Consider the following 25,574-nt stretch of genomic DNA (forward strand, 5'->3'; position numbering starts at 1 on the left):
AGCAAATGGAAACAGTAATAGTCTGTAGACATCCTGATCTATTTCCTTATCATGTACTGTGTCAGCAATTTGTAAAAATTGTGCCAGAAACTCTGTAGGTTCTTCTTTGCTGCACCATGATAATGAGCTGAGGATTCAACTCAAAGCTACTAACTCCAATGGAGGGTATGCATATGCTACTCCCATACGAAGCAGTAGAGGGGTTAGAATATGACCCCAAAGTCCTCTTGGACTGTCCATCTCCACTTATGTCCATGATGGATATATGGATATAACTTGGACTGATTTATCTTTTTATTTATTTTATTTTATAAGAAGTAAATACTTAAATAAAATAAAATAACTAAAAAGAATTTGAATTTTGAAATAATAAATTTTTTTTTTCGTAAAAAAAATTAAAAATAATTAGTTAAAAAAAAAGGAAATTTTTGAAAAAGAGGGAAGATATTTTCGAAAATTAGAGAGAGAGAGTTAGTTAGGTAGTTTTGAAAAAGTTAAGAAACAAACAAAAAGTTAGTTAGTTAGTTGCAACAAATTTTGAAAAGATAAGAAGTTAGGAAGTTAGAAGAGATATTTTGAAAAGATATTTTTTTTTTTGAATTTAGTGAGGAGAGAGAAAAACAATAAGATAGTACAAGATTTAAAATTTTTAGATCTAATGATCCTTGTTTTTCGAAAAATTTGGAGGGAAAACACCAAGGAACACCAAACTTAAAAATTTTAAGATCAAGACACAAGGAAACTCAAGAACACTTTGAAGACTCACAAGAACACAAGAACATGAAGGAAGAACACCAAACTTAAAATTTTTAGAAAACTAAACCAAAATTTTCGAAAATCAAAGGGAAATCAACAAGAAAACACCAAACTTAAAGTTTGGCACAAGATTTAATAGAAAAAAAAAATATTTTTGAAAAAGAAGGTTTTGAAAAGAGTATAAAAGATTCTAACCCAATTACCAAGAACACAGATTAACGCTCTAGCCAAATGAGTTATGGGACCTTCGAAAATTTTTAGAAAAATTATTTTTGAAAACACCAAACTTAAAGTTTGGCACAGGATTTAATAGAAAAAAATTATTATTATTTTTTTTTTAAAAGGATTTTTTAAAAAATATGATAGCCAATTATTATGAACATAAACACCACGTTCTAAATAACTGAGCTATAAATTTAAAGTGTTTTAACAAGGGATAAATAATAAAAGACTCTAAACCAAAAAGAGAAAATTTTTCCTAATCTAAGCAACAAAATAATCCGTCAGTTGTTCAAACACAAACAATCCCCGGCAACGGCGCCAAAAACTTGGTGCACGAAATTATTACTCTCTTACAATTTCGCACACATGACCAGCAAGTGCACTGGGTCGTCCAAGTAATACCTTACGTGAGTAAGGGTCGAATCCCACGGAGATTGTTGGTTTAAAGCAATCTATGGTTATCTTGTAAATCTTAGTCAGGAAGTCAATTATGTTTATCAATTGAATTGTGAGTAACCAGTAGAGCATAAATTAAAAATTACTTGTTGTGCAGTAATGGAGAATATGTTGGAGTTTTGGAGATGCTTTGTCTTCTGAATCTCTGCTTTCCTCTGTCTTCTTGTTCACGCACGCACGTCCCCCTATGGCAAGCTGTGTGTTGGTGGATCACCGTTGTCAATGGCTACCTTCCGTCCTCCCAGTGAAAACTACGCTCACGCGCTCTGTCACAGCACGGCCAATCACCGGTTGGTTCTCGATCCGGTTGGAATAGGATTTACTATCCTTTTGCGTCTGTCACTAATGCCCAGCCTTCAAGAGTCTGAAGCTCGTCACAGTCATTCAATCCTTGAATCCTACTCGGAATACCACAGACAAGGTTTAGACTTTCCGGATTCTCATGAATGCTGCCATCAGTTCTAGCTTATACCACGGAGATTCTGATTAAGGAATCTAAGAGATACTCATTCAATCGTATATAGAACGGAGGTGGTTGTCAGGCACACGTTCATGATTTGAGGAAGGTGATGAATGTCACAGATCATCACCTTCATCACGGTTAAGCGCGAATGAACATCTTAGATAGGAACAAGCGTGTTTGAATGGAAAACAGAAATACTTGCATTAATTCATCGAGACGCAGCAGAGCTCCTCACCCCCAACAATGGGGTTTAGAGACTCATGCCGTCAGAGAATACAAAATTTTGATCTGAAATGTCATGAGATACAAAATAAGTCTCTAAAAGTTGTTTAAATACTAAACTAGTAGCCTAGGGTTACAAAATATGAGTGGACTATGATGGATGATGCAGAGGTCCACTTCTGGGGCCCACTTGGTGTGTGCTGGGGCTGAGATTTAAGTGAGTCACGTGCAGAGGCCATTTGTGGAGTTGAACGCCAGTTTTTATGCCAGTTTGGGCGTTCAACTCCAGTTTTTTATCCTTTTCTGGCGCTGGACGCCAGAATTGGGCAGAGAACTGGCGTTGAACGCCAGTTTACGTCGTCTATCCTTGTGCAAAGTATGGACTATTATATATTGCTGGAAAGCCCTGGATGTCTACTTTCCAACGCAATTGGAAGCATGCCATTTCGAGTTCTGTAGCTCCAGAAAATTCACTTTGAGTGCAGGGAGGTCAGAATCCAACAGCATCAGCAGTCCTTTTTCAGCCTGAATCAGATTTTTGCTCAGCTCCTTCAATTTCAGCCAGAAAAATACCTGAAATTACAGAAAAATACACAACTCATAGTAAAGTCCAGAAATATGAATTTTTCTTAAAAACTACTAGGAATAGACTAAAAACTAACTAAAACATACTCTAAACTATATGAAATTATCCCCAAAAAGCGTATAAAATATCCGCTCATCAGAAGACCAATACATTAACCGTTGAGATACCCTAGGGCAAAAACAGTTCATTCACGGTAATTAAGGAATTAATGGCAGCACTTTCCCCAAAACAGAATGTTTCAAAATATTTAATCAAAAACCCCGCGCACGCATAGTTGAGCTTGGGGGCTACGAGGTTCAACTAAAGCCGACATATAAGTCGTCCAAAAAGCTCAACTTGCTAAAACTCCGAACATGCAACTCAAGCTTGGGGGCTATATGTATCGTACCCTGCAAATTCGGAACCTTACGACTTTTATCTCGGTTACGTTGAGCAATTCAAACCTGCAGTTGAACAAAATCTTATCACGTAAACGTCACTCTCCATGAATCTCGGCCTTATCTGAGATTCACTCAAACTAACTTCCAAACAAAATCAAAACCTCAAGTCTATAAAAACGACAACAACGTCAGTAAGTACACACAAGTTACAGAGCAATAATTCGATCATATTCATAAGCTTTTAGAATATATTCTTAACTGACTTGGGCGTCAGAGTCTTTTTTGCAAGTACCACGCTCGGGTTCACGTTCAAGTCAGATACTCCCAGTAACAGACGAGATCATCTCCTCCAGAACCGACGTATAGCGCGGAGCAGAGTATCCTTGCCAGAACATATTTTTTATTATATTATTTGATAATATTTTTAATTTGGTCAATTTTTTATTTAATAAAATAAAAATTTGTTAAACAATAAAAAATATCAACTTAATTTTAGTTCAAATTTTATAGTAATCATATTCATAACCACTGCAATTATATCAAGTATAAAATATTTCTTAAAATTTCCAGTTTAATTTAATTTCTCTTGCGTTTGTTTCATTATCTAATTCTTAACCCACATCATTTATTTCATCCGCCGGATGTATAATTATTGCGTAAATAAAATATGAGATTGCTTCCTAAGCTTGTATTTTGTGGATAAACATATTATGTGCATATAAAAAATTAGTTATTAATTTTAAATTATATTTTATATAAGTAACTAATTTAATTACTGTTTTTTAGTGTATACAAATTATAATTGTTTATGGATTTGAATTAATGCAACGAATATTTTTTGGTGACCTTATAGTTTTTTGGTAACCATCAATGCAACAAATATAAATCACGTCTGACTAAAATTTCATTTTGGTCCCTGAGATTCACGCGATTACTCATTTTGGTCCTCGAGATTTAAAATTACCTATATTTGTCCTTCAGATTTAGATCCGGGGACCAATGTGGTCCCTCAACCCTTTCCGGTGATGACTCAGCAAACGGAGTGCCTTGGTGGCACCCTCCCTGCCACGTTGGACCCTGCAACGGCTAGCTGACGTGGCGAGGGTTGTATTTGTACTCAATTTAGTCCCTAAAACCTAATTTTCTCTCATTTATTTGAGTTAGGTTCTTCTTCAACTTCCGTCTTCCTTCCTCTTGTCTTCTTATTCTTCTTTATCTTCTTCTTCTTGTTGTTGTTTAGGTTCTTCTTCAACTTCCGTCTTCCTTCCTCTTGTCTTCTTATTCTTCTTTATCTTCTTCTTTTTGTTGTTGCTATTCTTCTTGTTAAATATTTGTCATTTGTCGTTATTAGTTGCAGCACCATGGTGGGTGGTGGGAGCACCGCAGCTAGAAACTCAATTCGCTCTCGTTCAAGCAGTAATTGGGCCACGTCACAAAGCCGGAACAGAAGTGTGAGAGTGTCGGAATGGTGTGGGTATGGTTACCGTCTAGTTCTGCGATGGTCTGGAACAGAATCAAATCCAAACAAGCCATTTTTTAGATGTCTCAATTATAATATAAGTTAAATATATGATATTTTGTTCATTTGTTCTTGCCTATTTCATCATCTTTTGTTGGTTCATTTCAAACAAGGGAAAAGACTTGGTGTGGTATGTTTGTTTGTGCTGACATTGAACAAGAGAAAAGTGCTAGAATAACAGATTCTGATAGAGTCAATGGTAGAATGAAGATGAACCTAGCATGGAGCGTTGGGAGGTTGTAAGCTTCGCAGGCGTTGTTACAGATGCTATTGTCAGAGTAGAGAATACAGAGACATGGAGATAGTTTCTTGAGCTACTTCATCAGGACTTGGGGTATTATAAAGATCATGACTGGTGTTTCATATCAGATATGCAAAAGGTGTGATCTTATATTGATTGTCTTGCTTTCATTTTATGTGATCTTATATTAAGAATTGTGTTGTTATGCTTACCGCGAAGAATTGTGCTTTCATTGGATATTGATGGTTAGTTGTTAGGGAAAGAATTGTGCTGTTATGGTTACTTGAAGAATTGTGCTTTCATTATGCTTGTATGCATTATATGGAGAACTTATAATTATTGGTTGGAATTGTGAGATCATTGGATATTGATGGTTAGTTGTTAGGGAAAGAATTGTGTTGTTATGCTTACTTGAAGAATTGTGCTTTCATTATGCTTGTATGCATTATATGGAGAACTTGTAATTATTGGTTGTCTAATTCATCAGGATGTCCTATAAGCATGTTATATACTTACTGGATCATTATATGTGGACTTGTATGGGTCACGACCTTCAATTGTAGGGACTATTATGGGGATAGTAATCAAATGTCAGGGACTATTATGTGTCAATATTATAATTTCAAGGACTATTATGTCTGTATAATGTTTATAATGTTTATTGAATCTGGCAGGGACTGATATCAGCATTGAAAGCAGTGATGCCTGATGTGCATCACCATTTTTGCGTCTGGCATTTATGGAAAAATTTCAACAAGAATTGGAAGGACTTACAGCTACAGGGACTTATGTGGGAATGTGCAAGGGCAACAACATACCAAGAATTCAGGGATGGAATGGACAAGATCAAAAGGTTAAATAAAGATGCTTGGGCATACTTAGAGAAGTGGCCGATGGATAAGAAGACAAGAGGAAGGAAGACGGAAGTTGAAGAAGAACCTAACTCAAATAAATGAGAGAAAATTAGGTTTTAGGGACTAAATTGGGTACAAATACAACCCTCGCCACGTCAGCTAGCCGTTGCAGGGTCCAGCGTGGCAGGGAGGGTGCCACCAAGGCACTCCGTTTGCTGAGTCATCACCGGAAAGGGTTGAGGGACTACATTGGTGCCCGGATCTAAATCTGGAAGACAAGTATAGGTAATTTTAAATCTCGAGGACCAAAATGAATAATCGCGTGAATCTCAGGGACCAAAATGGAGTTTTAGTCAATCACATCTACTTGTATTTTGTATTTTTAGGATAGTAAATATATAACAATTGCCCATTTCTTTAACTACTCCATTATTTGAATTGGACGTAACCCGTTATTAGTACCATGCATCATCGCAAATACTACAAGCCATTTCAGTTTTGTTTTGCTAGTATAATTGGGGAATATTAATTAGGGAAAGTACGAGGAGCCAATAGAATATAATCATTAGTGTTACTGTTTTTTATTAGCTGAAACTTTTTGGATGAGTAGTATTATGATATAATATTAGACACTAGATTCGAAAGGTCAAGAGTTTTAATCTTTGGTGAACCCCAAAATCAGCTTAAGCTTTTGGAAAGATGTTTATTATCGCTAATACTCGAATGGTTATTCTAGATAGTATGAGAGATGTTCATTTTGTAACTCAATAGCCCATTGTACACATTATACAAATAGTCCATTGTCTCCCTACCGGAATCCTTAATTAGAATATGCACAAAATTTTAGAATTAATATTTAAATTAATCTTTAAAATTTATTTTAAGTCTTAAATTACGCTTAAGAGGGCAATGAGTTAGACTTAGAAAAAAGCTATATAGTTATTTCAAAAATTCTTTGTCAGTTTTTTTATTTTATGTCATGATCTTGAGAAGATTCTCTTGTAAGTTGAGTTAGCATTTTGCTGTTGAAAGTTAGGTTTGAGTCCTAATCAAATTCAAATTGGGTTAGAATCTGAATTTATGAATTTATCCCAGATAAAATTGGGTAGATTCTAAAAAAAATTGGTGAATATAAATCTATTGAAAGAATAGTAAAATTCTAATCACTATTATGATAGAGACTGAAAAACAAAAATATCTCCTACCGTATTAAAAGACAAAACCAAAATTTCTCCTTTATTTTCTTAACAGATATCAAGTTTACATGAAAAAAAAAAAAAAAAAACCAAAATTCAATCCTCTTTCTCTTACCTACTCATAACCATCAGGAATAATACAAAGATCAGCTCACATAAACAAAAACTTAAAAGATTAATTAATTAGAATAATTAGATTTTGTTTTTGAATTATTAAGAATAGGCGACACAATTTTCTCTGAACACACTCTCACACCACGTCTCTATTCCATCTCATTGCGTCAACGCTCCGCCACTCAGACGGACGCATCCCCTCCCCCCACAATGCGCCCCCGCCACTGGTGGCAGCTGTCGCACATCCTCTCCTCCTCCTCGTCACGTCGCCAATGTAAGAGGAAGGTGCGCAAAGTGACGCGATCGCGTGCAATCACCATCTGCACCGCTGCTGTCGTGTCACGCCACTCTTCACTTGTGCCGCGTGTTGCGCCATTCTTCTTGTGGAGTTGCCACTGTTGCGACACGCAACCTCTACGGCTTCGTCCCACGACGCGCCACACTACAAGAAAACAGACAGTATTGCATCAAAAACAAAATGGAACAACAAAGAATGCAAATGAAAGTGTAACAGAGTACGTAAATAGAATTTGGGAGGGTTATTACTCTTCTTAGACTACAGAAGACTTTGCCCCTCGAAACAGTTTTTTTTTTTTTTTTTTGGTTACTAGTCAAGAGTGGTTTATATATATAAATAATACTACGTGATCAAAAGAAATTATTATTTTTTATTAATATTAAGGATTAAATTTTAAAATTTAATAATATAAAAATAAAAATTTAATTTAAAATATTGACTAATATTAATTAAAAAATTAATTTTCTAAAATTTCTCTATGGGCCACCTTTCTCTATATATATGCTGTTTAAGTCAAATTTATACATGTGTTTGCAAAAATATGAGTGGATTAGATGCATTACAATTTAATGTGTGGACTAATTTAAGATAAAAAAAAATAGGCGGAGTTCAATCTTTTTTTAGTGTAGGCGACAAATCTGTTTCATTCATTTATTGTATGGGTTCATATACGTGTTAGTTTATTTATAAATATACTATAAACTAGTCAAACTATATATTATATTAATAAAATATATTTTTCAATTTACAATATTTTTATTTATTACATATTTTCATATTTTGATAAAATAAAGTAATCTTCAATTACTTTATCTTTTAAGACACCAAAAAATGAAAAAATTACTTATCTTTTACCCAATAATTCTAAATACAAATAAATAATAAGATGACAATAATACAAAAATATTAATTACTTAATTATTATTATTGATATGACCGTTACATATCGATTATACGTTATAATTTGACCATAAATATTATAAATTGTCTGTCAATAATTATCATTCAAACAAGTACTAAAATATCAAATATGTTATTATTTTTTGTTTAAAATACTATTACTCAAAGATACAACTGTTATTTTTCATTTTTAAATATAAACGAAAGCATAAAAAAATTGTTAAATTTATTGTATTATGTAAAATTTATTACTCATTTAGTGATTTGAGTGTCAAAAAGTTCAGAAGTGTTCACCGAGTAACGAATTATACACCAACCAACTTCAAAAAAGAAAATTATTATTATTATTATTATATTATGAAAACTCACATGCTATAATTATTTTTATGTAAAGTTAATAGTAAAAAAATATTAAATAATTTAATATATTTAATTTGATGACTAAATTATTATTTAACAATTATCAACTATTAATTTTACATAAAAATAAATTATACGAGTTTTTATTTATTTATTTATTTATTTTATTATTATTATTATTATTATTATTATTATTATTATTATTATTATTAGTCGTCGTCATAATTATTCTACTATGAGAAATTATAGGTAATTAATTTTTTTTATTTTACTTTACATTTACATTAAATTGACTAATTTTTTTAATTAGGCCTTCTTGTATTATCTCTTTATATCTGCTCCCTCTATATTAGAAAATGTTTAAGATATTATACATTAATATAATATCTAAATATATTTGTTATTGATTTTGTATATTTAATAAGAAAATATTATAATATATTCAAGATATTATATCTACATATATTCCTTATAATTTTATATCAGTACTTGTTTGTATAAAATCAATATGAGATATATGTAGATACAATATTAATATATAATATTCTGAATATATTATAACGTACACTCCACACTCCTATAAATTCCTTCATACAAACAAGTCAACAACCAAACCAAACCTCCCACCAAATTCAAAACAGTCTCTTCTCGCACTCTTTGGGCAACATGATGACGAGCACCCTTTTTCTCTTCATCCTCCTCCTCTTCTCATCCCTCGCTGTAAGCGTATCCTTCTCTCTACGTCATAATTTTACATATCCACTTTCATGTTTACGACTTTACGTAATTTAGGCTAATATCATTTGTGCATTATTACTATTATTATTATTATTATGATTATGTAACTTACATTATATATATATATATATATATATATATTAACCACCGTAAATTAAAGTGGTCTTTTTCTACATACTATATGTATTATCCATCATAATTAATTATTTCGCTTGCAAATTGAAATCCTGTACATAAAATTTTTTTAAGTACAAGTAGAATTAAAATTTTAAGATTAATTTCCAGTCTAACACATTATGTGATCGAAAAAAAACTAATAACATTCTTCTCATCAAATGCATTATTCACACGCAGATTGGTTTCTCCAGCAGCGGCGCCAAAGGTGGAGACAAAAATCCGTTCACGCCAAAGGCGTACGCGCTGCGGTACTGGGACAAAGTCATTCAAAACACGCTTCCAAAGCCATCCTTCCTCACCTCCAAGGCGTCACCACTAACCGCCATTCAAGCCGCTTATTACGCCAAACTCGCCGCCACCAACGCCCTCACCACGCGCCTCCCTGAGTTCTGTTCCGCCGCGCAACTTCTTTGTCTCCCGGACATCAAGCCCAATCTCTCCAAGCAAGACAAGAGCCAAAGTTTCACCGGCTACGAAGACGGCCAGAACTTCACCAGCTACGGCATCGGCGGAGCCGGAAGCGTCAACAACTTCAAGAACTACTCCGACGGCTTTGGCAACCCCGGGTTTAACGAGTTCCGCTCCTACAGCCGCAATTCCGGTGGCGGAAACGAGACCTTCACGAGCTACGGTGAAGGCAACAGTAACTTCGAACAACGCTTCAATACCTACGGCAAAGGTTCCGGAGGCGGCACCGGCGAATTCACACAGTACGGAACCAACACAAACGACCCAACCCTCCGGTTCTCATCGTACGGCGAGGAAACCGGCGGAAGGCAAGAACAATTCTCCAAGTACAGCGACGACGACAATGCCGGAGAGCAAACGTTCTCGAACTACGGCAAAAACGCTGCCGGAGCCGTGAGCGAGTTTGACAGCTATGGTAACAACTCGAACGTGGCGGCGTCGTCGTTCACTAGCTATGGCGGTGGTGGAGCGGGACAGAACGAGACGTTCACGAACTATGGGATAAACATGAACGTGCCTGAAGAGAATTTCAGTAACTATGGGGCTGGAACCACCGGAGGAACGCAAGCATTCACGAACTACAGAAATCAGGCGAACGTCGGTGATACCTCGTTTTCTTCGTACGATAAGGGATCAAACCAAGGAGCGGCCACTTTCACCAGCTACGGCCAATCCTTCAATGAAGGCTCCGATACCTTTAAAGGCTACGCCGTCAATTCTACGGGCAAGGTCAGTTCTATTGTTTCTTGAGAATCACTTTTAATTATTAACTTAAATATTTTTAATTTATACTTTTAAATATTAATTATTAACTAATAAATATAAATAATAAATTTCTCATATTTTTCTTATTATTTTTACGTATACGTGATATATTTAACTCATTATATTATGATTTTTAACTTTGTTACTTTCAAAGCACGTAAGAATATTTCAGTATGAGTATTATTAGCAGTATTTTAAGAATTGAATTTATGATTTTGTAATTTGTTGGTTGCATAAAAGGCTGGGTTCAAAGAATACGGTGTGAACACCACCTTCAAAGAGTACAACAAAGACGGTGTCTCCTTCTCCGGCTACACCAACGCCACCACTTCTTCCGCCCATATTAGTGGCAGTCTGGCCAAAAAATGGGTGGAACCAGGCAAATTCTTCCGCGAAAGCATGCTAAAGGAAGGCACTATTATGCCCATGCCGGACATCAAGGACAAGATGCCAAAAAGGTCATTCTTGCCCCGCTCCATTTTGACCAAATTACCCTTTTCCACCTCCGAGCTCAAGCGCATCTTCAAGGCATCCGATGAATCCTCCATGGACAAGATGATAAAAGACTCCATGGGAGAGTGCACCCGAGCTCCCAGCGCGGGGGAGACAAAACGATGCGTTGGATCTGTGGAGGACATGATCGACTTTGCAACTTCCGTTTTGGGGCGTGACATTACCGTTAGAAGCACCGAGAACGTTAACGGGTCAAAGAAGAATGTGATGGTGAGTAAGGTCAAAGGGATCAACGGTGGGAAAGTAACCAAATCTGTTTCTTGCCATCAGAGCTTGTTCCCTTACTTATTGTATTACTGCCACTCGGTTCCTAAGGTTCGGGTTTACGAAGCGGATCTTTCGGACCCGAATACGAAAGCTAAGATTAACCACGGTGTTGCCATCTGTCACTTGGACACCACTGCATGGAGCCCAACCCATGGTGCATTCTTGGCCCTTGGATCGGGTCCTGGTAAGATTGAGGTTTGCCATTGGATCTTTGAGAACGATATGACTTGGACCATTGCTAATTGAGGAACAACGGATAATAATGGATTTGAAGCAACCTCTCCATCATCAGTTAATATAAGATTTTAATTTCATCCCTACTACCAAGTTAAGTCATGGTCGTCAGACCGTGGTCCTTTATTATTATTTATTAGTTCTTACTATTATTTTTTTGTGGTCATGCATTTGGATCCGAGTATATATAGTTTATATAGTTGTTAAAATATAATGACGAGATTGCCTTTTTAAGTGTGTATTTTATGGTTTCTCTACCATGGTAGTTGACTAGTTGTAAGCCAACAACGAATCAGATCTGCATTTTGTATTTACATAATAATAAGTATTACTCAATCTCTATTTATAAAAGGTAAATTTTGTGATGACTACTATGACATATTGACAATATTTTTGAAAACTTAGTTAAAATTAAAATTATTTTTTAATTTAATAACACTTAATTTAAACACTCTTTTTTATTATTTTTTAAAATTGAGAAGCGTTGCTACAAAGTAAATAAATAATGTGACTTAATTTTAGCTAAAATTTTATAATTATCATAACAACCATAATCATAATTATAAAATGCATCTTAATAAAAATTATATTTCCTTTTTTTTTTGGCATTTATTTCCCATTATCCAATCCTTAACCCATATCATATATTTCATCTATATCGGATGTGCAAGTATTACGTAAAGGAATTATGAGGTTGCTTCCTAAGCTTGTATTTTATGGATTCCAGTTAATGCAACGAATATAAATCAACTCCACGTATACATGGAGAAAAGAAAAAATAGTTCATACTTATCTTATTTATTATTTATTAATAATTTTGATAATTAATAAATATTAAATAAAATAAATTTAAATTATTTTTTTTTCTTTCTAAACATTATTGATTAATATATAATTATTAGTCATTTCTTTAACTACTCTATTATTTGAATTGGACGTAACTACGTAAGCCGTTATATATTATTGCCACGTAGCATCGCAAATACTACAAATCATTTTAGTTTTGATTTGCCAGTGGGTTTAGTATGGGCCTATGGGGAATATTAATTAGAAATGCTAGATCATCAATAATTAATGCATGAATAGACAGTGACATACTATAGTGATAGTATAGTCCACGTTCCACGTTTTAGAAGGGTGGACAAGAAGGAAAACCAGCTTACACATAAAAGTTTGTGATTATATCCACAAACAGCAGTCATGTCGACAAAATAATGACTACTTAAATAATGTCACCCATAAGCCATAATATATATGAACGGGTGTATGTGCAAAAGTTTACAACACATTTATATATACATAATATATTAATTAATGGACAGCAACTTTTTTATTAATTCTTTATATAAATATAATAAAAAATTTGAAATTAATTAAGATAATAAATAATACATTTTTATTTTATAAATTATATATATAAAAATATATTTTAGAAAAATAATTTGGACACCAAATATTTTCATATTTCTTGTATATAATAGATAAATAGATAAATAAATAGATTATACTACATATATATTAAAATCAGTTACTAATATAAAATATATATTAGAATATAAATATACACTAAAAATAAATTAAATCATATTATATATATATATATATATATATATATATATACATTAGTAGTTAACTTTTGTAGCTAATTTTAGTATAATATAAACAGTATTTTTGTAGATAGAAAAATAATACCAAGATAGGAGAAAAATGAATTTATCTTTTTGAATTTTGATTTAGGTATTGTTTATTTTTCAGTTTATAGAATATGTAATTTGATACTTTTAAAGATAGCAAATAGTGCAAAAGAGTTTTTTTTTTTTTTTTCACTTTTTTATTTTTTAAATAACCGTTTTATTTAATGAGTTTTATTGACATAATTAAAATATAGTTAAGATATCACCTCTATATCGATGATCGAGTAAATCATGATACTTTAATGAAAAGAAACCCTCTTCTGATTTCTATAATAAAAGCTGTAATTATTAATGATTATACAACGTGCATGTTAAAATCAGTCATTAGTATAAAATATATGTTAGAATATAAATATATATTAAAAATAAATTAAATTACACATATATTTATATATAAATAATATATTGATGGTTGATTTTAATGACTAATTTTAATATACGAATTGTATTTTTTAATTATTAATATACTAATAGTAAATATAATTTTACTAAATAATTAATACATATTGTTCCTGTATGAGAGTTGACTCCGAGGTATAGTACGTTCTGATAACACACAGACTGGCTTTTCTTAGAGTGATGGGAGAAGAACGTCGTCTTCTACTAGAGGGGCGGCGTTGGGTACCTGAAAAGGGACTCCGACGCTCAAGTAAGTATCAGTATGAGAGAGTTCAGGAGGAAAACTAGAGTGAATAGCGTACCTACAACTTGAGTATGTAATCCGTATATATTGGGGTTTGTTGAGGGTGGTTATGCAGATTTGTTGGAGTGGATGGAGCCTCCATCCATTGTGTCCTTTATTTTCGGAGTTGATGAGAGATTTGGGGAGGGTTCATGCGTTAGTTCAGTTCCGAGTTTGTTGTTGTTTGTTTTGCTTTACTTTAACGAACCATAGCTCCCAAGGTTGACCTGTTTCTCGATTTATGAACAGGTTAAGCTTATACTCGTGGGTTATAACTCGGAACTGGTTTTCGCGGGAATTTTTGGTTTTGTGTCGAGCTATAACTCGGAGCCCCCAAGCTTAACTTGTTCACTGCTTTTACTTCAAGTTGTTGTGATTTGAATTTTCGCGCGGAGTGCTTAGTAGGAGAGAGAGTTTTTATTTTGGAAAATGAAACTGCATTTAATGCGCTTTGGGTTTTGGAAAAGGGTGTTTAAGATCGGGCCGTTGATTGAATTTGATGATCCGCACGTTGGACGGCTAGGGTTTGGTCTGGGAGGTGTAACGCTTGCGGTAGGGGTAGTGGGCTAACTGTCTGGTTTTTTGTTCTATCCATTTGCATGTGGTTTTTCGTTTTTTCTTCTCTCTTGTTCGCGGAAGATGAGTAAAGGTTAGTTGTGCTCTCCCTTTATTTGCTTTGTCTTGTCGTTGTTCTTTGTCTTCTCTTCGATATTGTTGTTTGAAAATGGGAAAGGGGAAGAAGGTAGAGATAGGCGCAGTTGTGAAGACAGAGGTGAAACTAGTTGAAGACGTGTGGGTTTGGGATCCTGTTAATCCGTATTCGTGGGTTGCCGAATTGGTGAAGGGCTATGCTTCTGTGTTTGATGATGAACTTAGTGTTGCTCAATTAGGTTCTGTTTCTTCCTGGGTTAGAGAGGGTAGTGATTTGAAACTTAAGTTTCTTCCTTGTTCCGCTGACGATTGTGTATTTCATCGTGGAGAGGGGTTTGAGTTCTTTTTCATTTATAGTTGTATTTTTGTTGACCTGGGCGTTAGGTTTCCTTTTTCCGAGTTTGAATGTGGTATGTTGATGCAGTTGAAGTGTGCCCCGTCATAGTTACATCCTAATTCGTGGGCGTTTGTTAGGGCTTTCCAGATTTTGATGAGTTGTTTGGAGGTTCAACCGTCGCTGGAGGTTTTCTTTGCGTTGTTTCAGTGTAAGGGGGTTAGGCGGGGATGTTGGTTGAATTTGGCTAGTGTTCCTGGGCGCGCCATCTTTAGTTTGTATAGGTCCTCCTATAAGGGTTTCAAGTCAATGTTTCTGAAGGTAGGCGTTGTAGAGGGTGAGTATCCGTGGTTTGTCGACGAGTGTCTTTTGGAGAGGTTTCCTCTATTCTGGGTTCCGAGGCCTAGGCAGATACTTGGTATGGACAATATGGAGTATAGGAATGAAATGCTTGTGGAGTTTCTGGTGAATCATATTTCGTCGTCGAGCTTGCTGTCTATTGTCAATCTTCTTGACTTAGAGGGTGATAGTGATGCCCTTGATGGATATATAGGTAACTGCTTTCGACCGTTTCGTGTGTTGTTACTTGGTTATGAATAATGATGTATCTTCTTTGTGTTTTTGTAGTTGAGAAGGCGTGAAAGAACTGAAGATTGATGATTTAGAAGTTATAACGAATACTCGTTGTAAGTATAGTTACTAAGCCAAGCAATCAACCTTTCTTACAAACGTTTTGGTTGTCACAAGTAACAAACTCCTTAAAAATTGTTAACCGAGTATTCAAATCTCAGGTCGTCTTCTCAAGGAACTGCAAGGAAGTATGTTCTTATTATTGGCTATAAAGGTTGTAATTGGGGTTTAGAAGGTGAGAAGCTAGTGATTTAAATGACAAGTAAAGTAAATGGCAATTAAAATAAATAAAACTGTAAAGCAAACTTTTGGCAAGGTAAGAGAAATTGGAAGTCTAACTTAGTTATCTCTCTCAACAATGATGAAAGTTGAATCTAGATTCCACTTAGTTGACCTTTACTAAAGCAAAGGAAAGTCAAGGGACTAATTAGTTTGGCCTTCGAATCCTATTTATTTCCTAAGAAAAAGTTAGGATTATTGAAGTTCAGTTCAATTAGCAAGATAACGATTATCAATTATGCTGAGTTGGTAACTGTTGAGTTACTGATTTCTTAACCAAGACCAAAAGGGGAAAAAGTAAATTGCTGGAATAAAATATCTTCAGATCGGAAACAATGATAACATAAATTAAAAAGAGCAATCATAAACTGAAAATACCTCAAATATCATTAATTCAAATAATAATCTGTAACATGGAATAATTCATAAATTCAATTATAAAAGTAAATACTCAACTCAAGTGCTGGAATAAATAAAAGTGAAAGGGAAGCTAAAACAAAGAAACGTAAAACCTGGATCGAGAGTCACTCTTACAAACTAAGAGAAGTCCTAAATCCTAAGAGAGAGAGGAGAGAACCTCTCTCAAGACTAAATCTAAATCATGGGAAGTAAAAATTGGCGAGCTCTCTCTAGAATGGATGCATTCCCCGACTTTATAGCCTTCAATCTGTGCTTTCTGGGCCAAAAACTGGGTCAGAAACAGCCCAGAAATTGCCCCCTGCGTATTCTAGTACGTTCAGGTCGCGGACAAGTGACGCGGAGGCGTCGTCCACGCGGCCGCGCGGATTGAAGTTCGCAGATGCGACACGTCCGCGTGGATCACGCGTTCGCGTCGCCTAGTGTCAGGGCAACTATGACATATTATATATCAAATCGAAGCCTCGGACGTTAGCTTTTCAAAAAAACTGGAACCGCGTCGTTTGGACCTCTGTAGCTAAAGTTATAGCCGTTTGAGTGTGAAGAGGTCAGGCTGGACAGCTTAGCAATTTCTCCAACTTCTTGTATTCCTTCCACTTTTGCATGCTTCCTTTCCATCCTCTGAGCCATTCCTGCCCTGTAATCTCTAAAAACACTTAACACACATATCAAGGCATCTAATGCTAATAAGAGAGAATTAATAATAAGAAAATATAAGATCAAAGAAGCATGTTTTCAATCATAGCACAAAACCAGGAAGGAAAATGTAAAACATGCAAATAGTATGAATAAGTGGGTAAAGAGTTGATAAAAACCACTCAATTGAGTATAAGATAAACCATAAAATAGTGGTTTATCAAGGCGCCGAAAGTGACCTCGTCCAGTTTGCGAGCTTTCTTCCAAACGAAGAATGTTGAAAAGCAAGGTTCTACCAGTCAAGCTATGGCCGAGAAAGGTGCTGAGGTCGACCAACCTTCGCCTAAGAAGGTTAATTTTAAAAGAAGAAGAGGAGAGGTGAAGAAGAGTAAGGTTATGGCCGAGGAGGAATTAGAGTCCGAGGTTAACTTGGATCAAGTGAAGAGGTTTACAGAGAACCAGAAGGTGTTACATAGCTATATGAGTGATGATAATTTGACGCCTTTATGGAGCGAGCATTTTCCTTTCACTTTGATGGCGGATGAGCATGTGCAGAATCCTTCAGATGTTAAGCTTATTCACGAAGTGGGTGAGGTTGGGGTTGCCCAGTATTTGCAGGTATATTTGACGGGCTTTCTTTTTGTGTTATATTTTGTTTTGCTGGTTTATATCTTTGTGTTTTTCTTTAGGTTATTGGAGCGCACTTGATGTGTGTTGGTCGGACTAAGGAGTTAAAGCGCTCCGGGGTTGTCTTTGACAAAGCTGCAATGGATCAGCTTATTCGTGAAAATGTGGAAAAAAGTGGTAAGCTCCGAGATGCATTGGATTTGGTGAACCAGCTAGGGGAGAAGCTTAAGGAGGCTGAATCGTCATTGAAGAAGTTTGGTGAGGAAAAGGCTGTGCTTGAGGGTAGGATTGTTGAGCTTGGGGTTGAAAAGAAATAAGCTGAGGATGATAAGGAAAATCATGGTCTTGAAATGTTTGCGGCTGGATTCGATAGGGCTGTTGAGCAAGCAAAGTTCTTGTTTCCGGATGGTGATCTGTCGAAGATGGACCCTTGTAAGGTCATTGTTGGGGGTGAGTTGGTTGAAGATGACGACGATGTCGAGGGTCAAGGGGAGAATCTTGCTTCATAGAGAGAAAAGAAAAGAAAAAACTTTGACTTGTGTATGTTAGTTTTTTGTATTAGGTTAGTGTTGCCTTTTTGAAGGCCAACTTTGTTATTTGAATGTTTTGATTGAAACTTGTTCCTCGGGCAGAGGTTTGGTTATTGTTGTTTTGGTATATTTTGAGTAAGTATTATGCCTACTATTGTGTATTGGTGCATTTGCGCAGGGTTTTAGATTGATTGTGTTTGCTTATTTGAGAGGTTGAGTTGTTGAGTTGTTATACCCGTGTTTTATCTTTGATAAGTTTTGCTTAAACATCGAAAATGTGACGTTTGCCCTGTTGGGACTTTGATAAAGTAGTGCAAATAGGAATAGAGTCATAGTATTAATATATTTGGAAAGTGCGGGGTGGTGTGCCTCATTAAAACCTCTCCAGCAAAACCCTCCTTAGGGAGAAAATCTGGTAGTAGGAAAAAGAGTGCATCACCGTGTCCAACTTATACATTAGCTGAAGTATAATTTCAGGGATGATATGTTCCATGTGTTTGGTAGGATAGTTCCATCGAGCTTTTGTATTTTGTAAGACCCTTGCCGACGACTTTGTGTACTTTGAATGGTCCTTCCCAATTTGCGCTTAGTTTGCCATGTCCGTGTGGCTTTCTTATGTCTTCGACCTTTCTGAGTATGAGGTCGCCTTCTGAAAATGTCCTTGGTTTGATTTTCTTGTTGTATTTTCGTGCTATAGCTCGTTTTGTTGCTAGCTGTTGTAGTGTTGATTTGTTGTAATCTTCTTCCATCAGGTCGAGCTCGGTCTTTCTTCTTTCTATGTTGTCATTTTCATTTGTGTTTGTGGTCCTATTGCTTTGCAGGGATACTTCGATTGGGAGCATAGCATCACCCCCGTACACCAGTCTGAACGGGGTTTCTTTTGTTGAGGACTGTTCCGTGGTGTTGTAGCTCCAAATTACTTCAGGGATGAGTTCGGCACATTCCCCTTTTGAGTCTTCCAGTTTTTTCTTAAGGCCCTGCAAAATTATCTTATTGGCGGTCTCTGCTAGACCGTTAGTCTGTGGATGTTCAACTGAGAAAAATTGTTGGGTTATTTTGAAATTTTGCAAAAAGTTGGTGAATCGTTGATCTATAAATTGTCTTCCATTATCAGTGATGATGGATTGAGGTATACCAAAGCGACACAAGATGTTTTTCCATACGAAAGAAATCATTTTTTCAGAAGTGATTTTGCTAATGGTATAGCCTCTATCCATTTGGTAAAGCAATCTATAGCAACAATTAAAAATTTGACCTGGCCCGGAGCTGGAGGGAAGGGCCCGAGGATGTCTAGTCCCCATTTGTTGAATGACCAGCATACCTCGGATGTATGTAATTGCTCGGCTAGGTTGTGGATGATTGGTGCATGGCGTTGGCATTGGTCGCAGTGGGTTACTTTGCGCATGCAATCTTGTTTTAACGTCGGCCAATAATAACCGGCTCGGAGGATTTTCGCGGCTAAGCTTCTGCCGCCAATGTGAGTGCCACAGACTCCTTCGTGGACCTCGTCCATGGCCAATTTTGCTTCGGCGGTGCTTATGCATCGGAGGAGGGGTCTCGTGAATCCCCTCTTGTATAGATCGGTTCCCAATATGGTGTAGAAGCTAGCCTGTCTTTTGAATTTCTTTGTGTCTTTGATGTTGTCGGGCATTATTCTTGTTTTCAGGTAATTAACTATCGGTGATCTCCAGTCGTCTTCCTGCATAACACTTGCAACTGTTGTTAGGGTAACACTGGGCTCATCCAGTGTTAGCTGTGATAATATGGGGTTGTTGTATTGACTTCTTGTTGTTGACAATTTGGAGAGAAGATCTGCTCTGTTGTTTTGTTCCCTTGGTATGTGAAGAATATTGAATATATCGAAGTCCCTTATGAGGTTGTTAACCATTGTATTGTATTTTTCAAGGAGGGGGTCTTTTACCTGAAACTTACCCATCACCCGTTGCACCACCAAGAGGGAGTCGCATTTGACGTTTATTTGTGTTATTCCCATGGTTTGTGCTAGGCGTAATCCTGCTATTAAAGCTTCGTATTCTTCCTGGTTGTTACTTGCGTGGAAGGTGAATTGAAGCGATTGTTCGAGTTGTATTCCTTGGGTGTTTTCGAGGAGTATCCCTGCTCCGGAGCCTTTGCTGTTTGAGGCCCCGTCGCCGTATAGCGTCCATGGGTTTTCTTTAGAAGCTTGGTCTTCTTGTGTCAGCTCGGCGACGAAGTCGACTAATGTTTGTGATTTGATGGCACCTCTGGACTGGTATTGGATGTCGTATTCTGATAGTTCGATGGACCACTTGATTAGCCTTCCTGCCAGTTCGGGCCTCGTCAGTATCTGCCTTAGGGGTTGTTCTGTTCTGACTATGATGGTATGGCTTTGAAAGTAGTGCCGTAGTCGTCTGGCTGTCATGACGAGTGCTAAGGCTAATTTCTCCAGCTTTGGATAGCGGGACTCGGCGCCTTGAAGTGATTTGCTGATGAAGTATACCGGGTGTTGTTGTTTGTCTATTTCTGTTACTAAAACAGAACTGATAGCATGGTTAGTGATTGATAAATACAAATATAATGGTTTACCTGTTTCTGGTGTTTGGAGGATTGGAGGTGTTGTGAGTAGGGTTTTGAGTTCTGTGAAGGCTGTTTCACATTCTTTGGACCAGTGGAATTGTTCCTGTTTCTTCAACTTTTTGAAAAAGTGATGCGATCGTTGTGCTATACAGGGTAGGAACCTTGCTAGTGCTGCATGTCGGCCGGTTAGTTGTTGTACTTCCTTTATTGTCCTCGGACTTCGCATATTGAGAATGGCTTGGCATTTTTCTGGGTTTGCCTCTATACCTCGGCACGTGAGCATGAAGCCGAGGAATTTCCTACTTTGTACCCCGAAGGCACATTTCTCCGGGTTGAGCTTCATATTATATCTTCGTAGTTGTTGGAAGATCTCTGTTAAGTCTTCAGCATGGTTTGATGTTTGTGTTGATTTTGCCACCATATCGTCGACATAGACTTCTATGTTTCGTCTGATTTGTTTTGAGAAGATCTTATCCATGAGGCGTTGGTAGGTGGCGCCTGCGTTTTTGAGTCCGAATGGCATGACCTTGTCGCAAAAGTTGTCGTTGTCAGTGATAAAGGCAGTCTTGTCTTGGTCTCCTTCATGCATTAGTATTTGGTTGTAACCGGAGTAAGCGTCCATAAAGCTTAAGCATCGGAAACCAGAGGAATTGTCCACGAGTTTGTCAATGCATGGGAGGGGGTAGGTATCCTTTGGGCAGGCTTTATTGAGGTCTGTATAGTCGACACACATCCTCCATTTGCCATTATTCTTCTTTACCATCACGACATTGGCCAACCATGTTGAGTACTTGAGTTCCTTGATGAACCCGGCGGATAATAACTTCTGGGTTTTCTCCAAAGAGGCTGTCCTTTTGTCAGTTCCTAGGTGTCTCTTCTTCTGGGCTATAGGTCGGATTGACGGGTTGATCGCTAGTTTGTGGCAGATAACGTTTGGGTCTATTCCAGGCATATCTGCTGGGGTCCAGGCGAATAAGTCGATGTTTTGTCTTAAGAGCTCCACCAGTTGAGTTCGTTCTGCCTCCTTTAGTGTGTTTCCGAGGTATGTGTATCTATCTTTGTTGTTTGCCAACTGCACTTTGGTGAGGTCATCAAGGGGCATAGGTCGTTCCTGGTTGTTGGTTCTTGGGTCCATGTCTGCAAAAGGAGGTAGTTGATCCGAGTTGTATACTGCTTGGACATATTGCTGGTCTAGATGTTTCGGTTGTTCATTTTTTAAACTGGCGTTATAGCACTGTCTGGCTTCTTTCTGGTCACCATGGATTGTCACCACTTTGTTGTCCTGCGAAATAAACTTGACACACAAATGTACAGTGGAAACGACAGCGTTGAACGCGTTCAATGACGGTCTGCCTAGGATAATGTTATGTGGACTTTTGCAATCTACAACCAAATATTGTATTTCTAAAGTTCTGCTGTTGGGGTAATCCCCGAAACTAGTTTGTAACCAAATGTAACCTCGGATAGAGACTCGCTCACCTGAGAAACCTACCAATTCCCCGGATGACAGTTGCAGGAGTTTGTCGCTCAGGTTCATCTTTTGGAAGGTTGAGTAGAATAGTACGTCGGCGCTGCTCCCCGTGTCCATGAGGATCTTTTTTACCAGGGGTTCTCCGACTTGTGCTGTGATGACTACGGGGTCGTCTAGGTTTTGGTCGGCGGCCTTGTAATCTTCGGGGCTGAATGATATTCCTGGTTTGTCCGCGTTGGTTGGCCGAGGTATTGTTGATTCTGTCATAGTCATCATAGCTCGGTATGACCTCTTTCTTGCCGAGCTTGTGCATCCTCCACCTGCAAAGCCACCAGAAATACAGTTTATTATTCGGCGGGGTAGATTGTTATCATTGTCTACCTTTCTCCCCTTGTCTCGGGGGTTGTCGGTTGTTTTTTGTTGGTGGCCGAGTTCTTCGGTGTTTTTTCTTCGACTTCGCGTGTCGATATAATTGTCCAACAATCCCTGGCGTGCTAATTTTTCGAGGACGTCTTTTGCTATCACGCAATCGTCTGTTGTATGGCCGTACTTTTGATGGAAGGCACAGTATTTGGATTTGTCCACGTGCCTCTGGTCCTGGTAGGTACCGGCTCTGCTTGGGGGTTTGATGAGTTTAGAGTGTAGTATATCCTTTACTATGTCCTCTCTTTTTGTGTTAAAGGGGGTGTATGTGTCGAATTTAGGTGTTAGCCTGAACGGCCTTTGGTCTGTCCTGCTGGTTGGATGCCTGCTTCGTCTGTCTTCTTCCCTGTTTGGGGTGGATTTTTCGGCCCTCCGGAGTGCTCGGAACTCTTCTACCTCGATTTGAGTTGTTGCTTTTTCTCGGAATTCGGCTAGAGTTTTGGGCTTTGCTATGACGATGGACTCTTGGAATTTCCCTGGGCGGAGGCCACTCTTTAGAGCGTGGAGATGGACTTCGGGATTCAGGTTGGGTATCTCATTAGTCGCTTCCACGAATCTGGTCATGTAATCCTTCAGGCTTTCATTCGGTCCCTGCTTGATCGTGTTGAGATAGTATGAGTTGTGGACATAGATTTTTGAGGCCGCGAAGTGGTTGATGAATTGGTCGGCTAACTCATCGAAACTTGAGATAGAACCTTCAGGTAAGTTGGAAAACCAGATAAGTGCGGCCCCGTCTAGGAAGGTTGGAAAAGTTCGGCAGAGGATGGGGTCGGACTCTTTATTCATGAACATCATGGTGTAAAATTTGGTTACGTGGACGTTTGGGTTTCCTATTCCTTGGTAAGGTTTTAGGGTTGAAGGTAGGGTGAGGTTTTCGGGCATTTTGAAGTTCATAACTTGTTTTGTGAAGGGGTTGGTTCTTTTGACTATAGTCTTTGTCGTTTTGGGGGTGGTTTGTTTGGTTTCGGAGGAATGCTCGTCATTTTCCTCTTTTTGTTTGGTGTTTTTGTGTTCACCCTTTGCACGATCGTGCTCCATTTGCCGCAGGAGTTCGGCCATCCTTTGGTTCTCGGCTCTGAGGGCCTCATTGATTGCTAACATCTCCGGCTGGTTGATGTCGGAGGGAGTGTGGCTTTGTTCATCCGCCATTGTTTGTGTCCTACAAGAAAAGGGGATAAAAAATGCACAGAGTAGAGGAAAAAATGGGGTTAGATAAATCGGGCCCCACGGTGGGCGCCAAATGTTTCTGTATGAGAGTTGACTTCGAGGTATAGCACGTTCTGATAACACACAGACTGGCTTTCCTTAGAGTGATGGGAGAGGAACGTCGTCTTCTACTGGAGAGGCGACGTTGGGTACCTGAAAAGGGACTCCGACGCTCAAGTAAGTATCAGTATGAGAGAGTTTAGGAGGAAAACTAGAGTGAATAGCGTACCTACAACTTGAGTATGTAATCTGTATATATTAGAGTTTGTTGAGGGTGGTTATGCGGATTTGTTGAAGTGGATGGAGCCTCCATCCATTGTGTCCTTTATTTTCGGAGCTGAGGAGAGATTTGAGGAGGGTTCATGCGTTAGTTCAGTTTCGAGTTTGTTGTTGTTTGTTTTGCTTTACTCTAACAGACCACATATATATATATAATTGAAGTGATTGACATTTCTTTATATAATTGAAGTGACTGACATTTGTGAAAGAAAGAAGAAAATAACCAAGAAGGATACGTAATAATGAATAAAGCAATATTAATCTTATCCTTTATTCTTCTTTTTTTTTTTTTTTTTTTTTTTTTGTATACAGCTCACATCCTTTATTTTATAGTGCAGCATTTAATCATTCACGATGCCCTGGGTTGAAAGTAATTAGAACATTCTTATTTAATGTGATAATTTTGACCCATCATTTGCTCTGAGTTATTCTTTTTTAGGTTAAGTAGCTTTGAGTTATTTCGATGGCCTTGGCGAACTACTATTATAGTAGTATGCTTTTCCACTTCCCCCCTCTTCTCTAGTACAGAATTATAACTAAGTACTACTATATCATTGCCTTTAGAAATTGAATTGAGACTTGCTTGCTTCTTTCAATGTTAACGGCACTGAAAACGTATAAATTATAAATTAACGGTCGGCCAACTAAATTACAATTGGTTTCATCACTAGTTTTAATAAGCCATCTTCAACTACGTCCTAATCATGTGTCATTCTAGTGATGCACATAAATTGGGTGACGTCGAATTTATCTTAATTCGGATTTGATCTTACATAATAATTAGACTTATTTTTTAGATTTTATATGATTTTAAATACGGTAAAATCATATTATTTTTGGAGTTATATTAAAATTAGGTTTACACCGAATAAACTTTAGATCTTAATAAAATTTATCTTAAAAAATTATGATGCATTTATTTATCAAAAAAAATATTAAAAAAATTATATTTATTATCGAAAAGTTGATATCCATATTTAAATTTGAATTTGTTTATAAATTCTAATTTTATACTTCTTTGATATATTTTTCTAGTTCAACATATGTGGCTAAAAATAAAATAATAAACTTATAATTAATATAACATAATATTAGAATTAATTTAAAACATTAATACTTTTTAATCTTTCAATCCTAAAATTCATATAGATCGAATGAAGCTAAAATCATCTTGATCTAAACTTAACTCTTTAGATATATTTTTGAGATTTTATCTAACCCTAAATCTAATGAAATCGCACCAAAATATTCGGGTCAAGACCAAATTTTCGTGTCGAGTGGATCATATATACCCTATGTCTTTTGATCAAATATGTTAACGGTACTTATTTGTCGTTCCAACAACGATTAATAATTAAGGATTAGATTATTTTAGTATACCCTAAATTTAGATATACCTCATCAATCACAATTATTATTTGATTATTATT

General features: G+C 36.8%; 2 protein-coding genes across 2 annotated transcripts; one reads left to right on the forward strand and one right to left on the reverse strand.

The window, feature by feature from the left end:
* The first annotated feature begins 9,218 nt into the window (after positions 1–9,218).
* Positions 9,219–11,963, forward strand: LOC107631312 (polygalacturonase-1 non-catalytic subunit beta-like). The gene is made up of 3 exons (XM_016334720.3): positions 9,219–9,287; positions 9,660–10,679; positions 10,956–11,963. Exons 1-3 carry the CDS (start codon positions 9,234–9,236, stop codon positions 11,739–11,741), a joined length of 1,860 nt encoding a protein of 619 aa, XP_016190206.1. The 5' UTR covers positions 9,219–9,233; the 3' UTR covers positions 11,742–11,963.
* A 6,719-nt stretch (positions 11,964–18,682) lies between these two features.
* Positions 18,683–23,808, reverse strand: LOC148572583 (uncharacterized). The gene is made up of 3 exons (XM_088507604.1): positions 21,497–23,808; positions 19,647–21,391; positions 18,683–19,242 (listed from the first exon to the last, which is right to left on the reverse strand). Exons 1-3 carry the CDS (start codon positions 23,806–23,808, stop codon positions 18,683–18,685), a joined length of 4,617 nt encoding a protein of 1,538 aa, XP_088363730.1.
* Between the last annotated feature and the right edge of the window lie 1,766 nt (positions 23,809–25,574).

This window comes from Arachis ipaensis, chromosome B3 (genome assembly GCF_059453495.1).
Source record: "Arachis ipaensis isolate K30076 ecotype BB chromosome B3, ASM5945349v1, whole genome shotgun sequence".
NCBI classification, from domain to species: Eukaryota; Viridiplantae; Streptophyta; class Magnoliopsida; order Fabales; family Fabaceae; genus Arachis; species Arachis ipaensis.